Source organism: Myotis myotis, unplaced genomic scaffold (genome assembly GCF_014108235.1).
Source record: "Myotis myotis isolate mMyoMyo1 unplaced genomic scaffold, mMyoMyo1.p scaffold_m19_p_1, whole genome shotgun sequence".
In the NCBI taxonomy this organism is placed as follows: domain Eukaryota; kingdom Metazoa; phylum Chordata; class Mammalia; order Chiroptera; family Vespertilionidae; genus Myotis; species Myotis myotis.
In genome coordinates, this window is record NW_023416313.1 from 147,586,063 (window position 1) to 147,603,231 (window position 17,169).

The following is a 17,169-nucleotide window of genomic DNA, read 5'->3' on the forward strand; positions in this document are numbered from 1 at the left end:
ATGTTTTCAAACCTAAGCTCTCCGAGGATCCCCGCGTGGAGCCCTCCTGGGGAGCCTCAGGCCTGCCAGCCGTCTCAAGGCTTCTCTGTCGTTGAGAGTTCTTCCCCTGAACTCCAAAGCCTGAGGTCAGAGTACCCAAGACGGCTCAGCAGGGCGGCCCCCGGGGGGCGGGGTCCCGTGATGGGGGCGGGGAGAGGGAAGGACCAGCCCGAGCACCAACCCCCGCCCGGCCCTGCACCAGGAAACGCCTGGGGGAGCGGAGCGCAGTGGAGACCGAAGCCAGGTGAGGCTGGCGTCTGGTGCTGGGGAGCTGGGCCCTAAGATGTGAGCGTTGGGAGGGGTCCCGCGGAAGAAACAGCGCGGAGCCCTGCAAGGAAAGGCATGGCTGAGCTAGGGATGGGGAACCAGGTGGGGCGGAGGGGGGCAAATAGGCGGGGCTCCGCCGCATGCTCAGTAGGAGCGGGTGCAGGGCGGGGCGGGGACGCATGCGTAGTGGGGGTCGCCTCCGGCGGGGAGAAGGGGGCGGGGTCTGGAGACTCACGTGGGGAAAGGTGAATGCAGGCTCGGTGTCCGAGCGGCTGTGGGACCCCGGCCTTCGGGATCGGGGCACCGGGCCGGCCTGGGCAGAAAGGCCCGGTACGCCCGGCCAGAGAGGGTGAAAGCCCTCTCCATCCCCGGGCTCTGCTCCCCCCGCGCCACCCCCAGGATGGTGATGTCTTCGCTGAAGCTTCAAGATCTCATCGAGGAGATTCGAGGGGCCAAGACCCAGGCCCAGGAGCGGGAAGTGATCCAAAAGGAGTGTGCCCACATCCGGGCCTCCTTCCGCGACGGGGACCCTCTGCTTCGGCACCGCCAGCTGGCCAAACTGCTCTATGTCCACATGCTGGGCTACCCCGCCCACTTTGGACAGGTACTGCCCAGGGATGCCTTCCTTCTGAGTTTGGTGAGGGAGGCTGCTGGGATAGGGTCCTGGACCCGCTCACCTGTTTTTTTAATTCTACACGCCTGGCTATGGCCAAAGGCGGAAAATGGGACCGGAACCTTAGCTCATTGGAGAAGGGTAGTATGTGCACACATTCTACAATGTTCCAAGCCCTCACAGCATGCAGCACAGACCTCCTTCCCCATTACAGCCCCCACCGGTCATCAGGTGGACTGAACCCTTCATTCTCTGGCCAGCCCCATCTAGGGCACCTCCTCCCCTCTCCCATTCTCCTCAACTTCCTTTTCTTGAAACTACCCACCAGCTCTGAACTTCCTAAGCCTCTCCTTTTGCTGAAGGGAGAGTGACGGGATATGGTGCCCTGAGAAGTTAACCTGGTGTTAAGGAGGAAGATAGAAAAGGGATGTTGGTGCCTCCAGTTTCACTCCTGTCCCTTCCTGGTCTGCCTCTCTCCCTATAGATGGAGTGCCTGAAACTGATCGCCTCCCCCAGGTTCATAGACAAGAGGGTGGGCTACCTGGGGGCCATGCTTCTACTGGATGAGAGGCAGGATGCCCACCTGCTCATTACCAACAGCATCAAGAAGTGAGAGCTTCTGGGAAGCACTCGGAATCGGGGAGATGGGAGAGGGGAACCAGGAACTCCCAGGGGGCTGCCTGCTGCGGGTACTGGAAGGACTAGAGGCTTGACTGATGGTCCTCCCCAAACTCTGCAGTGACCTGAACCAGGGTATCCAGGCCGTACAAGGCCTGGCCCTGTGCACTCTGAGCACCATGGGCTCTGCTGAGATGTGCCGGGACCTGGCCACTGAGGTGGAGAAACTGCTCCTGGAGCGAAGCCCCTATGTGCGTAAGAAGGTGAGATGGCGGGACTCTAGATGCTTGTCCCTCCAGAAACTGTCCTGTTTGCCATACGGCAGAGGCGGGGGGCCCATCCTGGCAGACCCCCGCCCTCTCTGAGCCCCCTGACCTCTGCAGGCTGTTCTGACTGCAGTGCACATGATCCGAAAAGTCCCTGAGCTCTCCGACACCTTCCTCCCAGTTTGTGCCAAACTGCTTCACGAGCGTCACCACGGTAAGACCACGGGGCGCCCCATGCCCTCCTCAGCTCTGGCTATGGCCAAAGGCGGAAAATGGGACCGGAACCTTAGCTCATTGGAGAAGGGTAGTATGTGCACACACACAGTAGACCCTCCTGTGCCCCTGGCCCACCATTCACTTCCCCTGCCCTGACACCAGGCGTCCTGCTGGGCACCATCACGCTGATCACAGAGCTCTGCGAACGAAGCCCTGCAGCCCTCAAGCGCTTTCGAAAGGTGGGCTGGTGAAGGGACAGGCCCTGGGCCAGGAAAAGAGGGGCAGTGGGGCTGGAATGGGGCTGATGGTGGAGAAGATTAGGAAGACTGCCCAGATAAGGCTGTGCCCTCCCTCCAGGTGGTGCCCCAGCTGGTACAGATCCTCCGGACTCTGGTGACGACGGGATACTCCACAGAACACAGCATATCTGGAGTCAGTGACCCCTTCCTCCAGGTGGGCTGAGCCTCTCTGCTGTAGCCCTGGAACAGAGAGCTTGGCAGTAAGCCCGTGGCCAGTGCTCACCTCCCGGAGAACACTTGGGCTCAGTTAGTGTCTTGGGCAGGGTAGGGTGGCAGGCACAGGACTGCCCAGGTCATCTGAGGACCAGTGCAGGGAAGGGATGCCTAAAGGTCAGAAAATCCAGTTTACTGACAATAAAAAAAACAGCCTGTCCCCAAATCCCCTGGCCTCACATATCTCTGGGTCCCCTCCCAGGGCCTAAGGGACCTGTGGCACGGAGGCAGAGGGACAGGGAGGCTCTAGGAACCCAGCCAGACCCTCGAAATACTCTCCTCAATGTCAGATTTTCCTCCTCAGCCCCTTCACTCCTTACCCTAAGAACTTCTCCACCTTTAACCCAAATGCAGGTCCAGATACTTCGTCTGCTTCGGATTCTGGGCCGGAACCACGAGGAGAGCAGTGAGAGCATGAATGACTTGCTGGCCCAGGTGGGGGACTGGGAGGGGCGCCGGTTAAGTATGTTGCTCTGTGATCCCACCTGGGCAGCTCTCACAGGGTAACTCACCGTGAGGTGGCCATATAATCAGGTCTCGGTTTCCCTCCAGACTGTGGTATCCGTGAGGGGCACATAGTGTGTGGGGGCTTAGGGAACTTTGTTAGCTAGTTGAGGACTGGATGACATTGTGGAGACCTTCCAGAGACTTGAGGAGAGGACAGGGCCCACTTTACATGCATCTTCTGTCCCATCCGTTCAGGTGGCCACTAATACAGACACCAGCCGGAATGCAGGCAGCGCGGTCCTGTTTGAGACTGTGCTCACCATCGTGGACATCCGCTCTGCAGCTGGCCTGCGGGTACCATCTCATATGCCTCTCCCACTGTGGCCCCACCCACCCGCCCCAGCCGGGAAGACAGGTCCTGTGGCAGGCAGTCCCCACTCCTGAATGAGCAGATTGCTCCTTCCCGAATTGTCCCTGACCTCTGCCTCCCATAGGTTCTAGCTGTCAACATTCTAGGCCGCTTCCTGCTCAACAGTGACAAGAATATTAGGTAAAAATGCCATGTGTCTGGCTGGGTTGTGCCACTGAACCCTGGCCCTCTGCCCTGCTCCTCCCAGAGCCTCCCAATTCATTCTTATCCCCGTACCCAGGGCAGAATGGTGCGGGGAGGAGGGCTGCTGGCCATGGCGTGATGGGGCCTCTCCCATTCTGTTCAGATACGTAGCCCTGACATCGTTGCTGCGCCTGGTGCAGTCTGATCACAGCGCTGTGCAGCGACACCGGCCCACTGTGGTGGAATGTCTTTGGGAACCTGACGCCTCTCTCAGCCGGTGAGCAAGACAGAAGGCCCAGCTTCTGGTGGCCAAGATATGAACCGGCTCAGAGCAGCTGGAGTAAGGGGACTAAGACAGGGGCTTGGGGAAGAGGAGGGCCTAAGTTACCTCGTATGGACACATCTCTCTCCTGGCAGGCGGGCCCTGGAACTGAGCCTGGCTCTGGTGAACAGCTCCAACGTGCGAGCCATGACACAAGAGCTTCAGGGCTTCCTGGAGTCCTGCCCCCTTGATCTGCGGGCAGACTGTGCCTCAGGAATCCTGCTGGCCGCAGAGAGGTGAGGTGACAGGTGCCCAGGAGGCAGAGAGGGTGGAATCTGGGGAGGGTCATTGCTAGGACTGAAATGCCCTATGTCCCCTAGGTTCGCCCCAACCAAGCGATGGCACATAGACACCATCCTGCGAGTGCTGACAATGGTGAGGCAGGGGCTGGCCTGAGAGAACTGGGCAGGAGTAGGCAGGGCTCGCCACACTGACTTGGGCATGTACCCTACTCCAGGCAGGCTCCCATGTTCGGGATGATGCGGTGGCCAACCTGACCCAGCTGATTGGTGGGGCCCAGGAGCTACACGCCTACTCTGTGCGCCGCCTCTACAGTGCCCTGGCACAGGACATCTCCCAGGTAATGTTCCTACCACCCAGATCCAGGCTGCCCAACCCTCCCAGCCCTTCCTGAGCCAATGACTCCTGACACCTGGTTCCCAATGGTTTTCCCTCAAAGTCATAACTTTCTTCTTAGTGGAGGACATCCTCAAGGGCAGAGCCCTGTTTTCAGTAAGAACATCTGGACTTCTGGTTCTGGTACCTACTGGCTGTGTAACCAGATGACGAATGTAACTTGCTTTATGCTTGGCACACTCAGCTTTCTACCCTGCCCACCTCCCAGAACTGTCTTGCGGGATCAAATGAGATCAGTAAAAGCTCTTTCTGCATGTATTTGTTTTTTTATTACTGAAATGCTGAGTGAATTAATGGATGCCAGTCAGTATCTGTAGCCCTCTTTCCATATATTAAGTCAGGGACCCTCACTTTCATCCTTGCTGCACCCTTTGTGGTTAGACCATGTAGTTCTGATACTTGGCCACCAGAGGGCAGAGGAAGCCCAGGAACCAGGACAGTGGGGGGACGAACTAACATAACTTCCTTGTGCCGAGGCCCCTCCTTTCCTTTACCCACCCCTCCAAACCTAAAGGGGTGTCACAGGGTTTGGAAGTGAGGGACACTGGCCCAGCATGTGTCTTATCCTACACAGCAACCGCTGGTGCAAGTGGCAGCCTGGTGCATTGGGGAGTACGGGGACCTTCTGCTGGAGGGGAGCTGTGAGGAAACTGAGCCACTTCAGGTGAGACCTGCATTGAGGGTACACTGAGGAGGGACTTGTCGGGGAAGGCAGGGCTGGCCCAGGGTCACTATCTATGCCTCACCTCCCAACCCCCCCACCCCCGCCTTGCAAAGGTGGAAGAAGAAGAAGTGCTGGCATTACTGGAAAGGGTGCTGCAGTCCCATATGTCCCTGCCAGCCACCCGAGGATACGCCCTCACAGCCCTCATGAAGCTTAGCACCCGGCTTCGTGGGGACAACAAGTAAGAAGGGGCCCCAGCCCCTCCCAGAGACCCTCTTCTTGGCGCCTCCAGTGACAATGTCCCTTCTGCCCACCAGTTTCTGAGTTCCTCCCCAGGCATACCCCCCATTACCCCCAATTCTTAGATTCTTCCTTTTGAGCCAAGTATCATGGGCATCGCCCTGCTCTGTGGGGCCTCTCCCTTCCCTGCCACATCTGGAGTTGAAGGGCAAGGCAGACTGCCATTCCCACTCACATACCACCCTCTGGCCCAGCCGCATCCGCCAGGTGGTGTCCATCTACGGAAGCTGCCTCGACGTGGAGCTGCAGCAGCGGGCTGTGGAGTACAACACACTCTTCCGGAAGTACGACCACATGAGGTGCGACTGGCAGTCTGCCACAGCGTAGAACCCCAATTCCTGCCCTCTCCCCAAATGCCCTCTCCCCAAAGTCCCTTTCTGGGTGCAAGGGTCACAACCTCACTTGTGCCCTCCTCATCACAGTCAGAGCCTCCCACCCACAGCTCATTGAAGCCAAGCTGGCTTCCAACCCTCCTTGCTCATCTGGAAACCATCAGTAGTGTGCCACCTTGGGAAGTCAGAGGGGCACTTCCAACCCACCATGTGTCCAGGGCTCCATGTTCTTACTCCTCCTGCCACATGCCTCTTGCAAAAAGTGCAGGGTCCACCCAGAGGGACACACCTGCGTTCCATCTCTCAGGGCGGCCATCCTAGAAAAGATGCCTCTTGTGGACCGAGGTGGCCCGCAGGCTGATGAGGAAGTAAAGGAGAGCAAAGAAGCAACCCACCTTTTGGAACCAGCCCCTGTCCCCACAGAGCCCCAGGTAAGGAGGCGGAAGCCCCAGGGGGAAGAGGACTTGGTGGGGCTTCCATGCCTAGCCCTGATCCTTCTGCCCTTTCCCCACAGGCCTCAAAGCTCTTGGATCTGTTAGACCTCCTGGATGGACCTTCTGAGGATCCCCAGCCGCCTCCCCCTGTGGATCCCTCCCCAGAAGGCACTTTAATACACCTGCTTGACCTTCCCTGTGCTCCCCTAGCCCCAGGTAAGCCTCAGTAAAAGGGAGATGTCTTGGGGGGAAGGTGTAGAAATGTTTCTTCCCTTTAGCCAAGCACTGAGGTTCAGGTACCCTCTTCCCTGCTGTGTGCCCCCCATAGCACCCCATCTTAGTAGGTAAAAGGGTTCTGGCATGTACTCCCTTCCTAGACCCTTCATTGTCTTCCCTTTGTTCCAGATGTCTTATCCTGGCCTGAAGACCCTGTTCCCTCCCTGGCCATCTCATATACTTTCCTACTACCCACTCCACTGACCCCTCTTAGCTCCTCAGACCCTCTCACCTCAAGCCCGTGGCAATTCATGTCCTTTTTACATGGACTATTCTTTCCCTAGCACATCGAATGACTAGCTTATTCTTACTCTTCAAGCCTCAGCTAAAAGGTCAGGTGCTTCCCCTACCACTCCTATGTTAGTCAGTTCCTCCCAGTTATCCTGGCCTAGTTTATTTCCTTCTAGCACCAATTATAGGTTGTGATTATCTTGCTTTTCTTGTTTATTCTCTCCCCCAACTAGACTGTCGGCTCCAACTTCTTGCCCACTTTGTCACTAGCATCTCAAGCAGTGCCCTGCACCCAGTGGGTGCTCACTTAAATTTTGTTGAATGAAAGAATGAATGAACTCATCTTTGGTCCATACAGTAAGCTGCTTCTCTCTTCCTTCTCTAGCTCCCATCCCAAACCTCAGAGTGTTCGAGCGGGAAGGACTACAGCTGAATCTGTCTTTTGTTAGACCGCCTGGAACCCCTACTTTGCTCTTAATCACTGCCACTGCTACCAACGCCTCAGAGGGTGATGTCACCCACTTCATCTGCCAGGCCGCTGTGCCCAAGGTTTGTGGGTGGCCTGGGCACTCCCGGAGAAAAGGCCAATAAGCAGAGGAGGTGGATGGGAAAGAGAATGAGATGAGAAGGGAGTGCCATGCAGAGACGATCACTTGGGGAGTTATGGGAAGAGGGTTTGAAACTATTGGGTGTGCAGGGCTTGCCTGAACCTGCCCAATCTCCAATGTTCAGAGTTTCCAGCTGCAGCTGCAGGCCCCCAGTGGGGACACCGTTCCAGCTCAGGGTGGCCTTCCAGTGACCCAGGTCCTCCGAATCCTCAATCCTAACAAGGTGAGCTCCAGGAGCCTCCTGTGAATAGGATCCAGGGAAGGGAGAAGCCATCTGTGCTAACCCTGGTTTCCACTCTCCTATTCCTAGGCCCCCTTGCGGTTAAAGCTGCGCCTCACCTACAACCACTATGGCCGGTCAGTGCAGGAGATCTTTGAGGTGAACAACTTGCCTGTGGAGGCATGGCAGTAACTCGGCCTCCACTCGCCCGAAATCCTCTTGGGCCCCCAACCCCTGGGCTCCCAGGTGCTTGGAGCCTACATCTGAGGACTACCAGCAGGTGGCGCTCTGGTCCTGTGCTTGCCGTTGCAAAAACTGGAGGGGGCCCACCCTCTCCCCCACAAATAATGAAAGTCCAATAAAGCCTGAGGGGGTGAGTTATATTTGTATATATTTGAGGTAGAAAATATATGAATAACAGCAAGGAACAAGTCTTAACAGGAAGTATGTGTCTTCCCTTGGTCTCAGGAATCTGTTTCAACAAAGAAGGGTTTTCTTTCTACCCCTCTCTGGGCTGGGGAACAAATTTGACCCCACAGGAGGCACTTTACCATGTGGGCCAGAGCAGGGCACAGTGGCAAAATCCAACCAGAATGTCTAGGTTTCCAATAGGGATTCCCACCCGTATCCCCAACCTGCCGCTATTCCCCACACCCCAAGGCAGGGAAATCCCTCCTGCCTCCCCTCATCTCTAACTCAGCTGTAAGGTGGTTTAGGAGCCGCTGGCAGAATCAATGGCATCGACCAAGGGAAGGGGGGTGGCAAGGGATTTTCCTGTGCTTAACTACTGATCACGGCTAAGTGGAAATCCTATAAACACGAGCGGAAATCAATGGAGGCTGCTTAGCGGCCAGGGGAGAGGGGCGGCCCACAGATTGCATCTGACGGATGAGGGAGAGGAGGCAGCCTGGGAGGGCTCCACGAGGATAGCTGAGGGTAGGGTGAAGGAACGGGCAGAGCTGGTGAGAGAGGAGTCACGGTGGAAAGGGAAGCCAGGAGAACAGGCACAGTGAGGAAAGGAATGAACCCCATTGGGCTCAGAGTTCTCTTCTCTGTTGTTGAGGAAATGACACCTTAGCCCAGGCTACTGTCAGCATCATTAGTCCCCTCTGGCTTCTCTCTGGAGCTGTGTACTTCTAGCAGGCGCTGGCAGTCCTGAGGCCGGAAACGCTGTAGGTACACGATCAGCTTGGCAGGTGCCCGCTCCTGTGCCAACACACCTATAGGCAAAAGGAGAATAAGAGAACCAGAAAGAGCTACAAATGCTTTGAGTCTACTCCCTGCCCAGAGCCGGACCCCAAAGTTGTTTCCAAGGCAGCCCTGGGATTAGGAATGCCAGCCATCCAACCAGCTGGCTAACCCACAGCCCACTCCCTGATTTTGGAAGTGGGGCCTAAAAGGGCCACTTCTGGCAGGAGTGGGACTGGGAAGCCAAGCATGAGCTCCTCCTCCAGCAAAGAGAAATGGTCAAGAGGCACGTAGGCACCGTGAAGACAGAGGGTGCCCGAGTATCGACTTATTTCAGTATATTGCTCCTGTCCCCCAACTAAGATTAAAGTCCACCTAGACAGGCCAGAGCTCATTGATTTGGTAATGAGGCACATATAGAGATACACACAGAGAGAGACTGAGGGGTGTAGAAAGAAAAGGAGAGCCCTAGCCAGTGTGGCTGGAGCATTGTCCAGTGCACTGAAGGGTCACAGGTTCAATTCTGATCAGGGCACATATCCAGGTTGCAGGTTCAATGCCCGGTTGGGGTGCATATGGGAGGCAACTGGTCAGTGTTTCTCCCTCACCCTCTCCCTTCCTCTCTCTCTAAAATTTAAAGAGAGAGAGAGAGGAGAGAGAGAAAAGCAGCTATAGCCATGGGTTAGGACTCACAGAATTTTAGCCTCTGTGTGGTGGAGCCATGATAAGCCTGTGTCTTATTGGGAGTACCTGCCAGCATACTGGGCACATAACTAGGAACTCACTGTATGTTTGCTGAGGTGGTGAGAACAGCTTTCAAGAGCTGTAAGGCCTCATGGGATGCGCCACCCCATACCTGTGTGGATGAACTGTCTACAAGGGCACTAAGCTTAGGAACAGGAAAAACAAAAGCCTGCCAGTGCTTGCCCCAGTGGTCTCTCATAAATGCATTATTGCTTTGTACTGAAAGCTAACAGGACAAATTAAATGAAGATCTAGGTAGCTGTAAAAATGAGGGGGTAGGAGTTGGGAGAGGGGAGGATGGATTGAAGGACTGAAGCAGAGAACTGACAAATGGAACTGAAGGCTAGAGGTATGCGAACTAAATCAGAATGACTGGAATAGATTAGAGACACTCGGCAGAATTAAATCAAGATTAGAGCACTACTGCAAAAGAGGAAAGGGGATTGGATAGAAACCTAAGAAAACTCAGTCTTCTAGAAAGCTGCTAAAACAATTCCCATTAGAGAAATAACGCCAAAACCCTCCCTGCTACCTGGCCCGCTGGGTACACCCGGAAGAGGAACAGGGAAAGCACGGAGGGTCTGTCTCCCTCACCAAGCATGCTGCCGAGCTTGCTGATCTTCTCTAGGGCAGCGGGGACTTCGGCCTCCTCCTGCACCAGGGCCTCTATTTCACCCACGGCGTAGCCAAAGTCGGCTGTGTCCAGGTCCACCCTGAGTGGAGGCTCCTCTTGATCAGCTCTGGAAAGCACCAGTTTCCAGGCACTTCGATTAGTCACAAAACTAGCTACTTCCTGCAGTCCCAGTGGGCCCAGCACAGCAGCCACACCCTCAGCCCCGGGGACTTCAGCCCCCAGCACCTTATAGAGCCGGGCCACAATCGCAGGCTCAGCTGTGAGTTCCATGTACTCAGTGTGGGGTCCAGAGACACCTGCTGTTCCGGGACATTTGAGCTCCCAACCACTATTTTCTCGCTGTCGCAGCCAATAGTCAGTCCGCATGAGGTTCAGCTCAGGGGTGTCATAGTAGGTGTCTCGGAAGGTGACCCGGTGCTCCAGGGTGCCCCCCAACTCCTGCAGCCGTTCTTCTGTTTCCGGCCCAGGAACGAACTTTCGCTCCACCTCAATCAATCCCTGGGCCATACTACCTGCAATCAGTCAATCAAAAATCATTTGCTGACCTCCCAAGGGTGCTCAGCCTTGCAGCGTGACAGCTCAGCAAAGACGCGCCCCCCCCCCCCCCTTGGAAGAACTTATGAGACACAAACACTGTCCCAGAACCGGCTGGTGCTGCAGCCCTTTCTCCCCGCCCCCCGCCTGCCTGATGTTTTAAGACTGTGACAGTGACAGGTCTCCAGTAAGATCCCTTGCACCGCTGAAGATGTCCTCAATCCAAGGGGCTCCCTCGGAAGCAGGCCGCATGGCCGGTGTCCGCTCAGCGCTCCCCACACACCTCGTTACCCTGCAGGCCGGGGGCTCACTGCCCGGGCGACCCGCCGACCAGCCCTCCCCAACCACAGCGCGGTCCAGAGGAGCCTCGGGTGCCGCCTCGAAGCCCGAAGGTCTCCCTCTCGCGGGACCTGGAGGTGGCGACGAGAGCCCACGCCACGCCGCGAGGGACGCCGGGAACAGTCCCTGGCCCTCGACCTCGGCCCGGCTCTGCACACCCGACCAGTCCCAGCGCGAGCGGCCATGTTAGGCCGACGTAGTAGTGCCGCGGCCCGAGAGGCCTGCTAGGGTTTAAAGGGCCGGGACCTCCGTGAGAAGGGGACGGGCCGGCTCCCTGTGCTCTGCTCTTCACCCCGACCTTTCCCGGATCCCGGGGCCCCGGTCCGCGCTTCAGGAGCCTGGCATCCTGGGGCCGGGATGCATGATGGGAGATGTAGTTCCAAACGGAGACTCCCCCCCCCTTCCCTCTCCCCCCCCTTCCACCATCACCATCGCTACGGTGGCTGCGAATAGTGCCAAGGAGACTATCTAAAGTTGAGCTGGGGCGGTGGGGAGAGTAGGGTGGGAGGGGCTGAGGCCGCAGTCTGGTCTCCAAACCCCTCCCCCCATAAGCTGATGGGCCTGGAATACAAGCCACTCATCGGGACACTGTCTGGCAGATATGTTCTTGACTATTAGGGGGGCACTAAATGCCGGCCACTGGCAATGGGCTGATAAAAGCATAACTAAGAACCCTAGCTGTTTTGGCTCAGTGGCTAGAGCATCAGCCTGTGGACGGAAGGGTCCTGGGTTCGATTCTGGTCAAGGGCACATGCCTGGGTGTTGGGCTCAGGGTGTGTGGATTCTCACTAATCATTGATGTTTCCGTCTCTCCCCCTCTCCCTTCCTCTCTGAAATAAAAATTTATTTATTTATTTATTTATTTATTTATTTAAAAGCGAAACTAAGACAAGCTTAGCTATTCTGGGGTTTTTTCATGCCTCGGCATGAATGTCCAGGGTAAGGGTGAGTGGGAAACTTTGTCTGAGGAGGAAGTGATATTTTGGATGGGAATTAAAGATGTGATGGGATTTCAACAGTTGGAGACTCGGATGGAGACAGGAACAGCCTGAGCAAAAGACCCCAAAGCTGGAAAGCGCCTGACCAGTGTGGAAGGAGATGAAGTTAGAAGTTGTGGAGCAGGTTGGCAAAGGCCTTGAGTGCCAGGCTGAGGAGTATGTCACGGAGCGTCCAGTGGACACCGAGCAGGTTTTGTCAGGAGTGGGAGACTACTCATGGCCATTTAAAATACAGGAAGACACAGGGGTGGCCCTTTGACTGCTCTGGGAAATAAAACCAAGACCCTCCTGCCCCCTCGTCCCTCTGAGGACTGTGGTTCCCTGGAGGAGCCACTGCATGCCGCCCCTCTGGACGTGGTGGCTTGTGAGGAACAGTGGCTCTTACCAACTCCTGGTGCCCTCCTATGGTTGGCGAGAAGTGCTAGGCTCTCGGCACGGTCCTCTCCCAGCATGAACCGTGGTGAGTGCGGGGAGGACGCTGGGTTACAAACGTGGTGCGTTGGTCTGGGATGTCTTGGATGCACCCACCCCCCAGCCCACCTGCCATGACAAGTACCAGTGGGCAGGGAGGGGGCACCCCAGCCACTAACTCCTCTCACTGGCCTGCTTTTCATCTGTCCTTTGCTTTTCAGTTTTGTTGTCGAGGGGAAGAAGATCTAATCTCTTCCCTGAATTACAAAACCCAATCCCAGTGGCCAGAGGCAGCTTAACGGACAGGAAAGACCAGATTTGGGAGCCAGACAGACCTGGGGTAAACCCCCAGCTCACTTTTTTTCTTTTTTGTTAACTCTCACTCAAGGAGATTCTTTCCATTGATTTTTAGGGAGGATGGAAGGGAGGGGAAGGGGAGAGGGAAGAGAGAAAGAGGGAGGGAGGGGGAGAGAGAGAGAGAGAGAGAGAGAGAGAGAGAGAGAGAGTGAGTCAAATCAAATTGATTGGTTGCCTTCTGCACTGCCCCCGACTGCCCCTGACCATCCTACCGGGCCCTCCACCAGGAATCAAACCCACAACTCTTTGGTGGTCAGGCAGACACTCTGACCATTGGGCAGCACCGGCCAGGGCGCCAGCTTCCATTTGGAGGCGTTTGGCTTTGGGCAGCTGCTCTGCCTCACCAAACCTGTTTCTCGCTGGCGAAATGCGGACTGCCTCACAGTTACGTGTGAGGATTCACTGACAGGGTCGCATACCTGAGATTCCGAACGTCAGCTTCTCCTATGAACTCCAGGGTTCTTCTTTTCTTTTTAAAGAGTAGACTATAGCAGCTACGCGGGCCTGGAGCCAGGCCGCCTGTCACTTCTTGACCCGCCATGTGACCTGGGGCCGGCTAATTAACTTGGTGCCGTGGTTTCCTCAACTGTACAACGGGGACTAGCTGTGAGGGTTAAACACGTTAATATAGCTAAAGGTGCTTGGAACTGTCCCTGGCACTCCATAAATCTTAGCAAGCATTGTTATTATAATATAGGAGAGCTTATGAGCCTCCCGCCCCCCAACTCTGGGGACTCTGTGATGTGTGTGTGTGTGTGTGTGTGTGTGTGTGTGTGTGTGTGTGAGTGAGAGAGAGAGAGAGAGAGAGAGAGAGGGAGAGAGAGAGAGAGAGAGGTGGGGGGCGGAGAGAGCTCTCAGACCTCAGAGTAATTGCTGTGGAAGAGAATGTTCTGGTATCCAGTGGGAAGGGAGGGGCTCATAAGGCAGGAAGAAGGAATGGAAAAGAGAGGCCTCAGGCGGTTCTGGGAAGCCGGTAGAAGCCAGGGCTTGCTCTAGAGACGATTTAAAACAAAACAAAACACACATATGGTTTCGTAACCCGAAAGAAGAAGAGAAGATGAAAAGAGTTTAAAGGAGCCTGTCCTCTTTGCAGGCTCGGACCTGGCGCCGGAGTCCAGCAGGTGGCCAGGCCCACTGGCCGGCCTTGCCTTGGGGCCTGGGCCCCTCCCACGGCTCAGCGAGGCGGACGGATTCCGCTCGGGCTAGCGGGCGGGCGGACTACAACTCCCGGCATGCACCTCGGCGGGCGGACCGCTGCACCTGCTCAGTGGGGTCGCCCTGGGAGCCTGGGTATTGATTATTCCATTGTGTGGGACGCCTCGGCTCCAGCCAGTGAATGAGGCGGAGGAGTGAGGGCGAAGAGGAGGAGGAGGTGGGCGAGGAGGAGGAGGAGGAGGCGGAGGAGGCAGGGAACGAGCGAGTGCCCTGGGTGAATCAATGGAAACCCCCTCACGAAGCCGGGAAAACACTTCAGCCGCAGCCAAATAGCATTGATTATTTTCCTTCACTTCCCTCACCGCCGTGAATATATTTATTTATTTTTTTCCATCTCCACCCCCGACGCCCCGGAGTGAGCGCTGGAGGGAGGGAGGAGGAGGGGGGAAAAAGGAATCAACACATCGGAGAAGTCCCTTCCAAGAGCCGCCCCCTCCCCTCCCCGCCTCGCGCTGCTCGGCGGCCGCGGTTCGACTCCCGTCCCTGCTTCCAGCTGAGGTGTAAGTGCATCGATTTCCGATGCTGCTGGGTTGGTTGTGTTTTGTTTTTTTTTTTCCTCTCTCCTCTCCCTGTCTTCTTCCCTTCCTTGCTCTTTGGAAGCCTGAGACGGAGGAGAGAGGAGGCGCTCGGACACTGCCGCTGGAGGGCACCGAGAGGGACTGGAAGGGGCTGGGGGAGGGGACACGGACGGACGGACAGACAGACCTAGAGCCTGAGCGGGGGAAAGGAGCAGGGTTGTGGGAGGGAGAGGCTTGCAAGCGGGGATGGGGGAAGAGAGAGATGCAGGGGTAGCGGGGAGACGGGGAAGGGAAAGGCGTAGAGGCTGAGGCTGGGCTGGGAGCCGGCGGGACAGACGGCGGGTAACGCGAGCCTGGACGGACCGCGCCGAGCAGTGTGGGGAGCGGGGATCCCCGGGGGAAGGGGCGGCCGGGTGAGTGCCAGGGCGCGGAGCTGTCAGCCCGGGGCGGCCTGGGTCCCGGCGCCCCCCGCCGGCGGCAGGATGGGGGAGAAAACGGGGCAGGCGGGCGGGCTGATGGATGGGCCAGCGCGCTGTGGGTGGGGGTGGGCGGGCGGCGGGCGTAGAGACCCTTAATCTTTGATCTTCGTTTTTTTTGCCTGAAGTTGAGTTGGTTTTTGTTGTTTTGTTTTGTTTTTTGGGAAGGTGCGAGGGGAGGGGAGGCCGCTGCTACATTCAAGGTGCAGCGCGCCTCTCCCGGCCCCCTGAGCCTCCATCCTCTCTGCCTGCCCCTCTCTGAGTGGCCCTGTCATTTTTGATCACTTGACCACGCGTTGTCTCGCTGTGCCTGTGGCACAGCTGGTCCCTGTCCATGTGTCCCTACCTCTGGGTTTTGCCATCCTTCCCCTCATTCATTCTCCCCATCCATCCATCCCTGGGTCTGTATGTCACTGTCTCCGCATGTGGTTTTTCCATCCAAGTGACCCCGTCCCTCCCTGTGTGTCCCCGTCACTGTGTGCCATGCCTGGGCTGCCTGACCGTTCTGCCCATTTAGGACTCCATGCCCTCTCCTTCAGGGTCCGTATGGATTTATTTCCCTGGCCTTTTCAGGCTACTTGAGAGTTTGCTTATCAGTCATGAGTGGTCTCTTCTGGTCAGGGGCCTAGAAGAGCAATGGATGGAGCAGACATGCCTCCCCTAAGGACTCCTTCCAGCGGCCTTTCAGCAGGGCCGGGACAGCCTCCATGTCCACCTTCACTGGGAAGCTTTGGAACTTGCTAGCCTTGACTCTTCCTTTGCCATGTGTCTGTCTCCCCCATCAGGACCTCACCTCTGGCCTGTCATCGGCCTCTCCAGGTGCTCCCCACCACAGACTTCTTCTTGCTGACTTGATTTTCCTCCGCACCCTCACTTTACCATTGTATGTTTTTTTCATTTCCCCATTTTGTTTCACCCCTTTTTTTCCTTCTCCGTCTCCCACAGTCTCTCTTGCCTATTCTCCACCTTTGTTCCCATAATCTGTGGTCTTTCTACCTTTTCTCCTTGGTTACTCTAAGTTCCTTTTATCCCTTATCCTCTCACCCAGCATTTTAATAACCCCAGCCACAAAAGGTACCAGAGAGTAAGGGTCTGGGAGGTTGGGAGTATGGTTTGTGAAGGCACATAAACAGGCCAAGAAATCAATTTAATGGGTTTCCAGGGGCATATAACCCCTTCACCAGTCCGGGTCATTATGTCCATTAACTGTCAAGTATGATTTTGGAAGGGGACATTCTCTAGGACTCTGAGCTCCACCCTGCTTGGTTGTCCCTTATCCTTCCATTTATTCTAGTGGCTTCTTCACTTTCCAGTCCGTCTTCGTTCTGTGGCCCTGCTATGATCATGTTTGGATTCAGCATGATTTCTTTTGGAGGCAATTTTCATTAGTGTGACAAAAGCTCTTATGCAGAGAGCCAGGTTCATTCGGCCTAAAGAATGGGAAAGGTGGATAAAGAACCTGGAAAGTTTGCCTTGTTTTAAGCCTATCATTGTTTTCCAGACATCAGGATCTTAGAAGGATAAAAGGAAAAGGTAGATATGGACAGAAGATGGAAGATTTCAGAGATGAATAGAGTTACAGAAAGGAAGGAGAGGCCGGCTGCAATAAATGCGTGGGGTAGAAAAATGCATGCCATGAGGGATGTGCAAAGGAAAAGAAGAAAATCCATGTGGAATGAGAGGCAGGGGAGGAACCAATGGGTGATTAATGAAAAACTAGGAGAATGAAATGAAAAATGATTTAATAGCAATACAGTTGGAAAGTGGGAGAGAAATGATAGAATATTCCTAGAGAGGAGGTCACCAGAAAAAGCAATATGAAATGAATACAATGGTAAAGTGGGGGAAGGGAGAAATTGGAGAATAAGATGAGTGTGGTACAAAGAAGGGGAATGGAAGGCAGAGGAGGAGTGCTGGAGCAGATCAGAGCTGTACAGAGCTTGGTAGGAGGAAAGAGGAAAGGGTGAGCTATCAAAGGAAACAAATGCTTCTGGTGTGAGAAAGACACAGCGTGACGGATGCAAGGAGCGCGCTGCAGGAGGGGTGATTTGGAAAAAAAGGGCAGAGTAGAAATACCACTGGGCGAAGCCCCAAAAGAGAGGGATGCCAAAGGAGAGGGGGAGAGGGGACACAGAGCGATCTGGTGAAGAGAAAGGGAAACGGAGCCTCACAAGCATTATTCCTTTGGCCGGATCATTCCG

The 17,169-nt window shown here is 55.8% G+C and overlaps 3 protein-coding genes across 4 annotated transcripts in view; 2 read left to right on the top strand and 1 right to left on the bottom strand.

Moving 5' to 3' along the window:
* The first annotated feature begins 194 nt into the window (after positions 1-194).
* AP1G2 (adaptor related protein complex 1 subunit gamma 2) lies at positions 195-7,992 on the top strand. Of its 2 annotated transcripts, none has more exons than XM_036355239.1 (22): positions 195-283; positions 706-910; positions 1,404-1,528; positions 1,659-1,800; positions 1,921-2,017; positions 2,182-2,258; positions 2,377-2,472; positions 2,886-2,966; positions 3,234-3,332; positions 3,473-3,528; positions 3,695-3,808; positions 3,949-4,089; positions 4,174-4,228; positions 4,311-4,433; positions 5,064-5,153; positions 5,267-5,394; positions 5,648-5,752; positions 6,093-6,216; positions 6,300-6,435; positions 7,112-7,275; positions 7,459-7,557; positions 7,645-7,992. In XM_036355239.1, exons 2-22 carry the CDS (start codon positions 707-709, stop codon positions 7,744-7,746), a joined length of 2,358 nt encoding a protein of 785 aa, XP_036211132.1. In that variant the 5' UTR covers positions 195-283; position 706; the 3' UTR covers positions 7,747-7,992. The 2 variants fall into 2 exon arrangements, with proteins under 2 accessions (XP_036211132.1, XP_036211129.1); XM_036355236.1 differs by having other exon boundaries at positions 196-283; positions 6,054-6,216.
* On the bottom strand, positions 7,929-11,324 carry THTPA (thiamine triphosphatase). Its single transcript, XM_036355252.1, has 3 exons — positions 10,938-11,324; positions 10,081-10,632; positions 7,929-8,774 (listed from the first exon to the last, which is right to left on the bottom strand). Exons 2-3 carry the CDS (start codon positions 10,625-10,627, stop codon positions 8,629-8,631), a joined length of 693 nt encoding a protein of 230 aa, XP_036211145.1. The 5' UTR covers positions 10,628-10,632; positions 10,938-11,324; the 3' UTR covers positions 7,929-8,628.
* Positions 11,325-14,171: 2,847 nt separating this feature from the next.
* The window catches only part of ZFHX2 (zinc finger homeobox 2), a 33,494-nt gene continuing 30,496 nt past the window's right edge, over positions 14,172-17,169 (top strand). Inside the window, exon 1 of the mRNA XM_036355262.1 lies at positions 14,172-14,474. The gene's annotated coding sequence lies outside the window, so the exon portion shown is untranslated. The remainder of the gene's footprint in view (positions 14,475-17,169) is intronic.

Excerpts from the sequence above, each read along its gene's own strand:
- AP1G2 (XM_036355236.1), top strand. The coding sequence starts at position 707 with ATGGTGATGTCTTCGCTGAAGCTTCAAGATCTCATCGAGGAGATTCGA. Across the intron at positions 911-1,403 it reads ACCCCGCCCACTTTGGACAG|ATGGAGTGCCTGAAACTGAT; the intron begins GTACTGCCCAGG and ends CTCTCCCTATAG. Across the intron at positions 3,529-3,694 it reads AACAGTGACAAGAATATTAG|ATACGTAGCCCTGACATCGT; the intron begins GTAAAAATGCCA and ends CATTCTGTTCAG.
- THTPA (XM_036355252.1), bottom strand. The coding sequence starts at position 10,627 with ATGGCCCAGGGATTGATTGAGGTGGAGCGAAAGTTCGTTCCTGGGCCG. Across the intron at positions 8,775-10,080 it reads CAAGCTCGGCAGCATGCTTG|GTGTGTTGGCACAGGAGCGG; the intron begins GTGAGGGAGACA and ends TTTTGCCTATAG.